Raw genomic sequence first — 13,447 nt, 5'->3', positions numbered from 1 at the left:
GCAATGGGGACAAGAAATTGTATAATTCCACCCCAGAACTGGAAAAGATCCTCCAATTCCCCACTGTAGACGCACCCATTGCAGCCCTAGCCTCTCCAGCCTTAATACCATCGGAGATTTCCGAAGGGTTGAAGGCAGAGGACCGCAAGGCCGAGTTAGTCATTCGCAAGACTCACCAAGCCACGGCCTGGGCCTTACGCGCTGCTACCACGGCGTCCTTTTTCAATAGGACATCCTTAGTCTGGCTCAGACAATTGCAGGGTAGGCTTGCCCCTGAGGACATGCGACTACACCAGGACATTACCAAGCTAATGGCGGCCCTGGAATTCTCAGCGGATGCTACACTTAATGCAGCAAAATTTGCATCTCGAGCTGTAGTCTCAAATGTAGCCTCTCGTCGCCTGCTGTGGCTTCGCCATTGGCAGGCGGACGTACGCTCCAAGTGGCGTCTTGCCTCCACGCCATTCAAAGGGGAGGCCTTGTTTGGACCAGCCCTCGACCCAATCCTCATCGAGACAAGGGACAAGCGTAAGGTTCTCCCATCCACCAGCAGGCGCACTGACAGAAGGCAACAGCCCTATAATAGGCGCCAGATATTTCGTGCAGGAGACTCGGGGTTCACTTCTGCCCCCTATGTCCCCCAGTATACCAGAAATTTCAATCAACCTCAGGACAGGAGCCAGGACCGTTTTGGGGCTAGGGATAGAGGTCGCCAACAAAACCAGTCACAATCCCAGACAAGACGGCCATTTCGTGGGACCGGTAACCGGTCCTTTCGGAGGTACCGGTGACTCTCACAGGGAGGGGGCCATAGGCGGACGGCTTCTGGCCTTCGCTCATCAATGGGCGGAGACCACATCCGACGCCTGGGCCCTTCAAATCGTGAGGCAGGGCCTCACTCTAGAGTTCCTTTCCTTTCCCCCAAGGCGATTTATCAGATGCCCTATCCCCAGGTGCCAGGAGAAAAGGCGCCTCATGGAGGCAGAGATACAACATCTCTTATCCATCGAGGCCATAGAAATGGTTCCAAAGGGGCAGGAGGGGCTAGGCTTCTATTCCATCTTATTCCTAGTACCCAAAAGCTCGGGAGGATGGCGGACCATCCTCGATTTGAAACGGCTCAATCTATTCATAAAGTACCAAAAGTTCAAGATGCAATCCCTCAAGAGCATCTTAGCATCTATCCGCCAGGGCGACTTGATGACTTCAGTCAATATCAAAGAGGCGTACCTCCATGTACCAATCCATCAGGCGCACAGGAGGTTCCTACGCTTTCACTTTGCCGGCCGCCATTTCCAGTATCGGGCCCTGCCCTTCGGCCTATCATCGGCCCCTCGAACATTCACCAAGCTCCTTGCAGTCGTGGTGGCCTCGCTCCACACAGTTCCCATACGGGTCAACTGTTACCTGGACGATATTCTTCTTCTCTCACCGACTCATGCCCAGGCGCTCCAGGACCTGGAGGTCACAATGGACACACTACAGAACCACGGGTTTGTCCTGAACCTTGCCAAAAGCCACCTGCAGCCAACCACGTCGTTGCTTCATCTGGGCACGGTCATCAATTCAAGGACGTGCGAGGTGTTCCTGTCTCAAGAAAGGCGTCACAGCATTCACGCCCTGGTGAGTCGCATATTATCACAAAGACTCGTACCACTAGCCACCCTCTCCCAACTACTTGGGAAGATGATTTCATGCATCGACGTGATTCCCTGCGCCCGATTCCATTCTCACCCACTCCAGTGGTTCCTGCTCCCCTTCCAGAGGGCCCACACCAGCCACTCTCAGACCAAGGTCCGCTTGCCACCCAAACCACTCAGGTCTCTTCGGTGGTGGATTTCCTCCAAACTTCTCAAGGGGAGTCCATCCAAGTAACAACGGATGCCAGCCTATTCGTGTGGGGGGCTCATGCCCTGGACCGGGTCGCTCAGGGCCGGTGGTCGAGCCAGGAGCTAAGAAACAGCATCAATTGGCTAGAGCTGTGGGCCATACGACTGGCCCTCCTCGAGTTCAGGGACATAGTTTCGAACCGCCACATACTGGTTCTAACGGACAATGTAGCCTCCAAGGCCCATATCAATCGCCAGGGAGGCACCCGATCCAAGGCTCTCATGTTGGAGGCGGAGAGAATACTACACTGGGCGGAAGCCAGACTGTTGTCACTGCGAGCAGAGCACATCTCGGGGGCCTCCAACATACAGGCGGATTGGCTGAGCCGAGCCACCGTGGATCAGACAGAGTGGCGTCTTCATCCCGCCCTCTTCCAGGAACTCTCTCGCCGATTCGGCAAGCCGGAGGTGGACCTCTTTGCGCAGCCCAGCAATGCGCAGACACCACGATTTTACACCAGATTTCAGACCCCGGGGGCAGAAGGCACGGATGCTCTCCGCAGTCCTTGGCAGGCCGCCCTCCTTTACGCCTTCCCACCTCTACCGATCCTTCCGTTAGTCATCCAAAAGATACTGACGGAACAAGCGGAAGTCCTGCTCGTGGCTCCAATGTGGCCTCGACGCCCCTGGTACGCCAATCTCGTCCATCTGTCGATCGGTCGCCCCTGGAGAATCCCGGACAGCCAGATCCAGCTCAACCAGGGGGCTCTCGTCCATCCGAACCCCCAGCTGCTGCAATTAGCTGTGTGGCACGTGAGCGGGCTATTCTGACCGGACTTCATTTCTCCGATGAGGTAATAAACACCATCAAAGCGGCCCGCCGGCCATCCACGACTCGTATCTACGAGGCGACCTGGCAGGCCTTCTGCAGGTGGTGCCGCTGTACTTCTATCGACCCAGTCAAGGCGTCCGTGCCACAGGTGCTTGATTTCCTGCAAATGGGCCTTGACAAGGGCTTGGCACCCAACACCCTTCGTCGTCAAGTCACAGCCCTGTCCACCGTGATTAGTGGCGGCCGTGCCCGCCCATTGACTCAGCACGCACGGGTCAAGTCATTTCTGAAGGGTGCAGCTAACATCAGGCCTCAGACTGTTCACCGCTACCCTACCTGGGATCTTCCTCTGGTGCTCAAGGCACTCACATCCTCACCCTTTGAGCCCATCCGCACCATCAGCCTTCGGTTGCTGACACTTAAGACTGCCTTTCTGGTGGCCATCACGTCTGCCAGGAGGGTATCCGAGCTGGCAGCTCTGTCAATACGATCTGACCTGTGCATATTTCATCCCAACAGAGTTGTTCTTCGCCTAGATCCGGCCTTCTTGCCTAAGGTCAACACCTGGTTTCACAGGGCGCAAGAACTTATTCTCCCGGACTTCTGCCCACATCCTTCCCATCCGCAGGAGCACCAGTGGCATCATCTGGACGTCCGGAGAACTCTCCGGCGCTATGTGAAGCGCACGGCTGCCTTCCGGAAGTCAGAGGCACTTTTTGTCTCGTTCCAACCTTCCTCCATGGGACAGAAAGCGTCGTCCAACACCATAGGACGTTGGCTAAAGGCATGCATTGCGCTCGCTTACGACACCCAGTCCCGGCTGGTTCCCAGACGCATCACTCCCCACTCCACCAGGAGCGCGGCTACAACAACGGCCTGGGCTACTCAAGCATCAGTCGAGGACATTTGCAGGGCGGCTACCTGGTCGTCCCCATCACCATTTATTAGACATTACAAAGTTGACTCATACGCCTCGGCCGAGGCATCCTTTGGGCGGCGTGTGTTGCAGCAGGTGCTCGCCTCCTCTGCGGGCCCTGACCAGCCTGGCTCCCGCCCTTAGTTTCACTGCTCTGGCATGTCCCATGCTTGGATTCCCCAAGCAGCGCACAGGAGAACGACCGTTGACTTACCTGAACGGTCCTTCTATGTGCGCTGCGAGGGGAATCCAAACCCACCCGCAGCTTCGGCTGGTCCGGGCACTCTTGGACTCTGACTCTTTGACTGACTTTACTCTGGACGTGACTTATTGATACCTGTCTGACTATAGTTATGACTGACAATTGATACACATCTTCACACGGCTGACCTTCGTACAAAACTGACCCTTCCAGGCAGAGGAGGCGTTTCTGAACTTCCATTAGGCCCGTTGGGCCCATTTTTCACCATCCACAGGCTTCAGAGGCTTTCCTGAAGCCTGGGGAGGGGGAAAACAGCTTCCCCCACCCTCTGGAAGGCCGAAAATTAGCTGACCAGGGCGCCCATGCGCGCTGCAGCTAACATACCGCAAGCCCTCAGATATGGCTCCACGTGCCACCTGTGGCACGTGTGCTATAGGTTCACCATCACGGTCCTATATCCTATCCTATTTTCTATTCCATTTTATTCTGTTCTGTTCTGTATTCTATATTCTCTTCTACTCTTTTCTATTCCGTTCCATTCTGCGTTGTATTCCATTCCATTCCATTTTATATTCTATTCTATTCTCAGTTTTCTCTTCTCTTCTGTTCTATTCCATTCCATTTTGCATTCTATTCCATTCTATATTCCCGTGATGGTGAACCTATGACACGTGAAGCCATATCTGAGGGCATGGGAGGCGTTGTCCCATGTCAGCTGCAGCACGCATGTGCGTGCTGGCCAGCTAATTTTTGGCCTTCCAGAGGGCGCGGGGAGGCCGTTTTTGCCCTCCCCAGGCTTCAGGAAAGCCTCCAGAGCCTGTGGATGGTGAAAAATGGGGCCAACGGGCCTAATGGAAGTTCAGAAACAAACTTCCGGTATGCCCATTGTGCTGTTTTTTGCCCTCCCCAGGCTTCAGGAGGCTGTCCTGAAGCCTTGGGAGGGCAAAAAACAGCACAACGGGCCTACTGGAAGTCCGGAGGCTTCAGTGAGGCCTGCACACATGTGGGGGGGGGGAGAGCGCGGGGGTTGTGTGAGCATGCGCCGGGGGGAGGGCATTGCATTATGGGTGTGGGCACACACGTGCACCCTTTTGGCACCCGAGCTGAAAAGTTCGCCATCACTGATATGGAATAGAATGCAGAATGGAATAGAGAATAGAATAATTTAGAATAGAATAGAAATTTTAGTGTTACTTTAATGTACACTAATCAGCATATATTAAAATGATATTTCCTTTTATTCAGCCCTCCAAAGAGAACCATTATACCAGTGGTGGGTTTCAAAAAATTTTAGAACCTATTCTGTAGGTGTGGCCTGTTTTCTGGGAGTGGCTTGGTGATCATGTGACCGGGTGGGAGTAGCTAGGCAGTCATGTGACTGGGTGGGAGTGGCCAAGTTGATGTCACTGAATTCTTTGCCCCAAAGAATGACCTGCAAAAAGAAGATATAAAAAAAGGAAATTTATTATTTTGTGCACTTACTACTTAAATAAAAATAAGTACACAAAACAATAAAACAGCTACTTACAGAGGAAATATGGCTGTCCTTGCCGGTCTTCAACATTACTGACCACCTTACACACACACTTCTAGCCCCTCTGCCTCTTCCCTCTTCCGGGATTCACTCAGACGTTTTTAAAACTCACAGCCTGTGCACACGCACACAGTTCCAGCCCTTCTGCCTCTTCCCTCTTCCTGGATTCACTCAGACGTTTTTAAAACTCACAGCCTGTGCACACGCACACAGTTCCAGCCCTTCTGCCTCTTCCCTCTTCCTGGATTCACTCAGACGTTTTTAAAACTCACAGCCTGTGCACACGCACACACTTCCGGCCCCTCTGCCTCTTCCCTCTTCCCCAACATCCTCCCCCCCCCCCCCCAGCCACTCACCAGTTCTTTCTTCTTCTGCTTCTTCTGAGAACTTTTCAGTAACATGGTGAGGATGGGCAGGGAAGTCACTTCCGGTTTATGCGTAGAGCCGTTTTTAGCCCTCTGGAGCCTTCAGGGAAGCCTCCGGAGGGCTAAAACCAGCCCTACGAGCAAACCAGAAGTCTGTTCCTGAAGCTCCAGTTTGCCCGTAGGGCCGGTTTTTTGGGCTCCGGAGGCTTCAGGGAGGCTGTTTTCTCCTTCCCCAAGCTCCTATAAAGCCTCTGGAGCCTGGGGAGGGCGAAAAATGGCCTCAAAAAAAGGCTGAAGTCAGCTGGCCAGCACGCGCATGCCTCGTGTGCCCTGACAAATGGCTCCGCGTGCCACCTGTGGCACACATGCCATACGTTCACCATCCCGGCAGTATATAAAAACGAAATGCCACTCACACAGCATCACAAAATCTCCAGAACCGTAAAGCCTACAAACTTGCAATTTGGCACTCTTGACTTCTAGGTGCTCGCTAAGAAAGGATTTTTTGAAATGACCATCAGATCATTATTATTTCTTATATTATTATGCTTATATTATTATGTGATGCTAAGGAGTTCCTCCCTCTCCCAACCTGAAAAGAACTCTGTTCCAACTGCCACTTAGGCGTGGCCAAGCACGTGACTCATCCAGCCTGCGGGCTGGGTGTTTGGAGACGAGTCTGAGGGAGAGAAGGGGATAAGATAGGAGAGGCCTCTGTGGGGCAAGCCTGAAGGAGACAAGGGGAGCGGAGAGGCCAATCGTAACTACTTATTAATTTTCAAGCTGTAAGTGTCGATTTATCAAGCTCGATCACATAGTTTCATAGCGGAGCACAGGTATTCAGCTAGTAATTTATATTTTTATGTAATAGATTGTTTTTATGCAATAATTTATATTTTTATAAAATTACATTTTTAATATTTATTTTTATATAGTAATTTATAATTTTTATAAAATAATTCAAATTTTTATACAGGCAACCCTCTGCATTTACAGTTCGAGGCCTTGCTCCGAGAAGACCATTGGCGGACCCCCAAACCTGACTTTCTGAAGCCATCCCATGCCAGCTTGAAAGACTTAACCAACAATGTCGGCTCCCCATTTCTTTCCCCTCCAGGTAAAGTAGCCACATGGGGGTTTTGTTTTTGTTTTTTTGTCTCTTTGACACCATGTCCCATCTCCCTGATCGGCCTTGTAGTTTGAAAGAGGGATCGGAGCTGGTTGCCAAGCATCTGAATTTCGACCAAAGGATCGTCGTTGCTTGCTTTGGAATACGGGGTAGTCCTCGATGTACAACCATCGACATTTCAGCTGCTTAAGGAGACGTTCATTAAATAAATTTTGAATGTGTGATGAACGTTCTCGCCCCATCGTTAAGTGAATCCCATCCGTTGTTCAGTGAGTAACATGGTCATTAAGTGAATCCGACATTTCAGATGTTAAGGGAGGCGTTCATTAAATTTTGCACATGTGATGAATGTTCTCGCCCCTGTCATTAAGTGAATCCCAGCTATGGTTCAGTGAGTAACATGGTTGTTAAGTGAATCTGCCTTTCCCCTTGACGGGAGCCCCCAATTTCCTCTGGCTGGGGGAGACTTTGTTTAAAAAAAAAAGTTGCCCGTTTTACGACCTGTACGGCCCTACCATCGTGAAGTGAATAGCTGCAGTGGTTAAATTAGTCAGATAGTCCTTAAGCGAATCCAGCTTCCCCATTGACTTTTCTTTGCTGGAAGGTGGTGAAAGGGGAATCGTGTGACCCCCGTCATAAATACCAGTCAGTTGCTGAGTGTCTGAATTTTGATCAACCAATCGTAAAGGGCGTAACTCCGAAGAACAGTCCTAAGTCCCTTGTTTCAAGGCCATCGTAACATTGAACGATCACTAAACAAACTGTCATAAGTCGAGGACTTCCTTTAATGGGAGGGCAATGAAGAAGGCGGACATCTTTCCACGGAACGATCGGAAAATATTTTATCGGGACCAGAAAACCTGGATTGGTGGTTGTCAGAGAACGGGGTCAATGGTAGGAATCGTCCTGACTTACAACGGATTTCACTGACGCATCTTCTATCCCTTCCCTTTTTTCCAGGCGCTCTGTTGAAAGGATTGGCCGGCTTCGGCCTCTGCACCCCGCGTCCTGCTCCCAACAAACTGGGCACTTTGCTCCAGGCGCCGCCTCTGTGCCCTCCCGTTCCGCACGCCAATTATGTGCCCCCTCATCCTGCGATGGCCAGCAGCAGCAGCTCGGTGTTGGTGAGTGAGCCAGAAGGAGATCTGGCCGTGTAGAAAAGGAGAGTGTAGCCCACTCCTTTCCAGCACTGATGACATTCCCTAGTTGGATCGTATAACGTCTGCAAGGAAACCCTTGCATGGAGGACCGAGAACCCCATAGTTGTCGCTCTCTTCCTCCTCTTCCTCCTCTTTTTCTACTCATTTATTGTCTTCTCTTCTTCATCCTCCTCTCCTCTTGTTTACCTTCTCATCTATTGTCTCCTACTCCTCGTCTTCTCCTTCTCATCTATTGTATCCGCCTCTTCTTCCTCCTGCTCCTCTCTTCTCTTCCTCCTGTTCTTGCTGGTCTTCCACTTCCTCCTCTCCATAAACCCCCTCCCTTCTAGCACTGATGACGTTCCCTAGTTGGGTTGTGAAATGTCTGCAAGGAAACACTGGCAGGGAGGACTGAGAATCCCATAGTCATTCTCTCCCTCCTCTCCCTCTTCTTTCTCTTCCTCCCCCACCTCCATAATCCCCTCTCCCTTCTAGCTCTGATGATATTCCCTAGTTGGGTTGTGAAATGTCTGCAAGAAAGCACTTGCAGGGAGTACCAAGAACCCCATAGTCGTTCTCCTCCTCCTTGCCTTCCTCTTCTTCTCCTTCTCCCCATCTATTGTGTCCTTGTCTTCTTCATCCTCCTCTCCTCCTCCTCTTCGCCATCTCATCTATTGTCCCCTCTTCCTCGTCCTCTTCTTTGCCTTCTCCTTCTCATCTTTTGTCGTCTCTTCTTCCTCCTTCTCCTCCCTTCTATTATTGATGACATTCCCTAGTTGGGTTCTGAAACGTCTGCAAGGAAACAACCAAGCTCAGAGAGCACCAAGGACCCCACAGTACTCTTCTCCAATGTTGGTGGAGATAGCAGCCAGGCTGGGCTTACTCCGTCCATTATCCAATTGGACTGGGTCTACAATTTGTGGTGTCATCTTGCACTGGTGAATCCTCCCAGCTTCAGACTCAGTCTATCCAGGGCTGGACATGAGAATTGCGCTCTCCCTGGTAAATTTCAGATATATTAATTCCAATTGGCTTTTTTCTAAAAAGATTTTCTTAAATGTAAGTCTCCCTGTTCCATTGTAAATTAAGTTGAATAGGGAGACAGCTAATTTAAAGTGTCAGGCCTCTGGTCCGGCCAGATCATTGAGGCGGTGAGGAGGGCGACCGTGCTCACGAGTTAGTTCTGAAGCGCTGCCCGTCAAACTCCTCACCTGAGCCAGACCACTGGGCTCATGAGCGCTCGCTCAGGGGCTTCAATCGGTGGTTTCAGTGCTCCACTGCCCCGCGCTGTGTTCCTGGAGGCAGGGAGCCACCCGATGTTCCTAGAGGTACGAAAGCACGGCGGCAGCTATTTTTAGTCTCGGAGCAGCCGGCAGGCTCCCAAATGGCATGAATTTGTGGCAGTGGCCATTTTGAGTGCCCGGGGAAGCTGTCAATCAACAGCAAATGGCACGAAAGTGTGGCAGTGGCCATTTTGGATGCCAACGTCTTCTGCCGATCAGAACAGCGACTGCCAAGTTGGTGAGGCTGTTTAGATTCCCCCTTTTGCTGGCCTGCTCCCCTTCAGCTTTGCTCCCTTCTGGCCTCCTTGGACCCGGTTTGGCCCCATTCCCACAGCTCCTATGGCTACTAATGGAGCAGGAGCCTCAGCTCCCTTCATGGAGCCCATCCCTGCTAGGGATCTAGGCCGGACTGTCAGGCATTCGGCCCAGCCGCAAAAGAACGGCTGAAGAGCCTGCAGATAAGGGACAGGTGGCCAAGACCAGCAAGACTTCCACCAGAGCTGAGGAGCGCAGGCAGAGGGCATTAGAAAAAGATTTTGAAAGGGCTCAGAGGCAGGCAGCTCCAGTCATGTCCCCTACTCCTGCAGGGCAAGATCCGCCTAGCCCTTCTGCTCCACCTGTCTTACAGCTAGACATGGCCTCCCCATCCTTGGCCGAACTGTCACCTGACTCAGATTTATCTTCCTCATCCTCCCCCCAGCAGCCTGCCACGGGTGGGGATTTCTTTGATGTCCCTCTTAATAGGGACAGAAACTTTGAGCACAGCAGCCTTGACCAGGCTGGGCCACCCCCCTCTACTTCGGGGCCCTCCATGGCTCAGGCCTCACTGCACCTTCATGCCTCAGGCCTCACTGCACCTTCTGCAGACATGGCATCTATAATCTCCAAGGCCATCAAACGGAATCGCAGCCGGCCTACAGCAAAAAGCTTCAACCAGATCTTCCAGCAGGCATAGGCACAGATCCTGTAGAGGATCGAGGGGCCCGGCCCCGTCATCCACAGCCAACCAGAGCCTCTTAGAGACTCGGATTTATCAGACGATGAAGGCCTAGTTCCAGACATTCCGGCCTTTACTGGCCTCTTTAAGCCTGATCTCTTTACATCACTACTTTTCAAGGCTAAGAAGGCCGCAAACCTGGAGACCGCTCCCCCGGCTCAGACCACGACTACCAAGGATCCGTCCAATTCTTTCTTCTCAGAACCAATTGTTGAGAAGGAGGTTGCACCATCTCCCATACCATTCCTGGATGGTAGGTGCCTGCGGGGGTGGGGCCTTTGCCTTCTACCTTGGACAAGCGTCTTTATAACATAGGTCCCGGCCTTTCTAAACTTCTAGATGCTCCCTCAGTGGATGCTGCTGTAGCTGCCCTTTCGTCCCCTACGGTCAGGGGTGGGTTCCAGCCGGTTCGCTAGAAGAGGTTGCACAAATCTAGCGTGCCGTTTGAAACCGGTTCCACCTGTGGAACTGGCCCTGCCCCCTCGCTCACTCACCTCTGCCTGTCCGGAAGCCGCTTGATCGCTTGCTCCCCCCGCCCATCCGTGCTATGCTAGCCCCGCCCACCGCCCACTCATTGGCTGGCTCACCAATCGCCCCGCCCACCTCTAAGAGCCCTATCTAAAACCACTTACCTTTTTTCCTGCTTGGCTCTCTATTGCTGCCTGCCGACTCCGAGGAGGTAAGTAAGCTGCAACTAAGCGCGGTGTGTGTGTGGGGGGGCGACAGGCCAGCTGGAGCGGCCTGCTGCGGCCCTGCACTATAAGCAAGTCCGATGACCTTTGCGGCTTTACAAGGATCTCAGGCTCGCTTATAGCGCAGGACTGCATGGCCGCCAGCAAGCACGGGGGTGGGGACGGCGGCAGGAGCTTATCTCCTAGGCGCTGGCCATGCCGCGCAAACTACTGCCCGTCGCCCCGCAAGCCCGGGGAGGGGAGGTCTGGCCGCCAGCAAAGGACTTCTGTTCTGACCCCCCCAACAGACACTCCGAGCCACAGATAAGTTACCGGATTTATTTACAAACAGACAGGTCCTTGGCAGCAATCCAACACAAATAAGCCTTCATAACAACTCGGCGCTGATAAGCATTGGCAGCAATCCAGCCTGCCACGCTCATAAGACTGTTCTCCCACATTAGTTCATGCGTTGACTTCTGCAAAAGGCGTGTGCACAAGCAGTCGTTTTATAGTCTGGAGAGGAGTCTAATTATCATCAGCTGAGTGCAATTACTTCCTGTAACTGCGCAATTGCTCCTGACGCCTATTAGCCCTTCGGTGGCGAGCATCCAACAACAACTCACTGCTGACGTCTGACTCACTGTCCCTTGTCTCCTCCCAACTGATCCAAGGCATGACATCAGGAGCACACTCCCTTTGGCTTTCACCACTGCTCCATGCCTCAGGCGCCTCCTGGTGGCCAACCAGCCTCTCTGATCCCTGCTCGGAGTCGGAACCCTGTCCAGGGTCCTCCACATCCTCCAGAGCCGACTCATAGGGACCCTCGCTATCGGACTCTGGTGGCAGCTCCAACGGCTCCTGCTGAGCCACAACACAATCCCTCACCGCAGGGCCCTTCCCCCGGGTCTGACACTCGGGATGTGGCCTCGAGGGATATTGCACATGATAGGCTCGCACCAGAGCAGGGGCATGCACAGCCGTCGCATCGGTCCAGGTCCCCTCGTCCGTCCAGTCTACCAAATGCTGGAACCGCCCCTTGAGCCATCTCGAGTCACGGATCCGGGTCACTTGGTGCGGAGGCCGCGTGTCCACCTCACGCGATGACGGCTGGGGGAAAGAGGGTTGGCGGAGAGGACAAGCCGACCTTTCGGGGATCAGGAGCGAGCGATGGAACACCGTGTGCACTAGCATCAAGCATGGGAGGGTCAAGCGATAGGCCACCGGGTTGATAACGGCCTCCACGGGGAACGGCCCAAGATACTGGTGGTCCAACTTCTTCGTTGGCCGGTGGGACGGAAGATGCCGCGTGGACAGCCACACGCGATCTCCCACAGCCAACTCCGGCACCACACGTCGAGACTTATCTGCTACCCTTTTGTAGTCCTCCTTTGCCTGATTCAGATAGCGGCGCACCACTTGCTGGACCGCCGGGAGCTCAGAGAGGAAGTCCTCCGCTGCGGGGACCGGAGAGTTCACTGGGGTGAGAGGGAAAAAGCGAGGGTGGTACCCGACATTCGCCATGAAGGGCGTCGTCCGTGTGGAGGTGTGCTGCGAGTTGTTAAACACGAACTCTGCCACGGCCAGGTACTCCGCCCAGTTGTTCTGCTGGTTCATGAAGCAGCGCAGATATTGTTCCAAAATCCCAATCACCTTCTCCGTCCCCCCATCGGTTTCGGGATGGTGCGCCAAGGATAAACAAACCTGGACATCTAGAGCGGCCATCGGCCCTTTCCAGAAGTGGGCCGTGAATTGTGTCCCACGATCTGATACGACCCGGTCAGGTAGGCCGTGCAGCCGGAACATGTGCTGGATGAACATGCGGGCGGTGGCGCGGGCTGTCGGCAATCTCCGACAGGGGATGAAATGGGCCATCTTGGTGAGCATGTCCTCCACCACAAGGACCGTGGTAAAACCTGAAGACGGAGGCAGTTCCATCAGGAAGTCCATGGACACAGACCCCCAGGGTCTGTCCGGGGTTGGCAATGGCTGCAACAAGCCTGGAGGATCTCCCGTTGCTGATTTGGCCTGTCAACACTGCACACACGACGTGACGTACATCTGCACGTCGTGTCGCAAGCGGGGCCACCAGAAAGTACGGGAGACCAGGTGCAATGTCTTGAAAAGGCCAAAATGTCCCACTGCTGGAGTGTCATGTGACTGGGAGAGAACCAGTCCACGGAGGGGCCCTGCAGGCACATAGAGCCGGTCCCGATACCTCAAAAGGTCATCGTCAAAGGTCCACGGGGATGTCGGCCCTACCTCTGCCCGCCGTTGTTCCACCCACTCATCGTCCCGCTGCGCATCCTGAACTGCAGCGAAGGACTCGACAGGTAGAACAGTCCGTGGTGGAAGTGAGTCTGCAGGGTCGGAGTCCTCCGGTTTCCTAGACAGGGCATCCGTCCTTTGATTCAGCGCACTAGGGTTGTACGTCACTTTAAAATTGAACCGGGCAAAGAACAGAGACCACCGAATCTGGCGTTGGTTCAGCTTACGCGCCGTGGTCAAAAACTCTAAATTCCGATGGTCCGTTCGGACCTCGACCTAATG

General features: G+C 53.3%; 1 protein-coding gene across 1 annotated transcript in view; it reads left to right on the top strand.

Annotated features, from left to right (window-relative positions):
• The window catches only part of LOC309400568 (KAT8 regulatory NSL complex subunit 1-like), a gene marked incomplete at its 3' end in the record, with an annotated part of 61,348 nt that overhangs the window by 23,855 nt on the left and 24,046 nt on the right, over positions 1-13,447 (top strand). Inside the window, exons 7-8 of the mRNA XM_081969135.1 lie at positions 6,655-6,795; positions 7,768-7,931. Coding sequence (XP_081825261.1) covers positions 6,655-6,795; positions 7,768-7,931 — 305 coding nt within the window. The remainder of the gene's footprint in view (positions 1-6,654; positions 6,796-7,767; positions 7,932-13,447) is intronic.

This window comes from Natrix helvetica (genome assembly GCF_964273705.1).
Source record: "Natrix helvetica genome assembly, chromosome: W".
Lineage (NCBI taxonomy): Eukaryota > Metazoa > Chordata > Lepidosauria > Squamata > Natricidae > Natrix > Natrix helvetica.
This window is presented reverse-complemented; position numbering and strand designations above follow the sequence as displayed.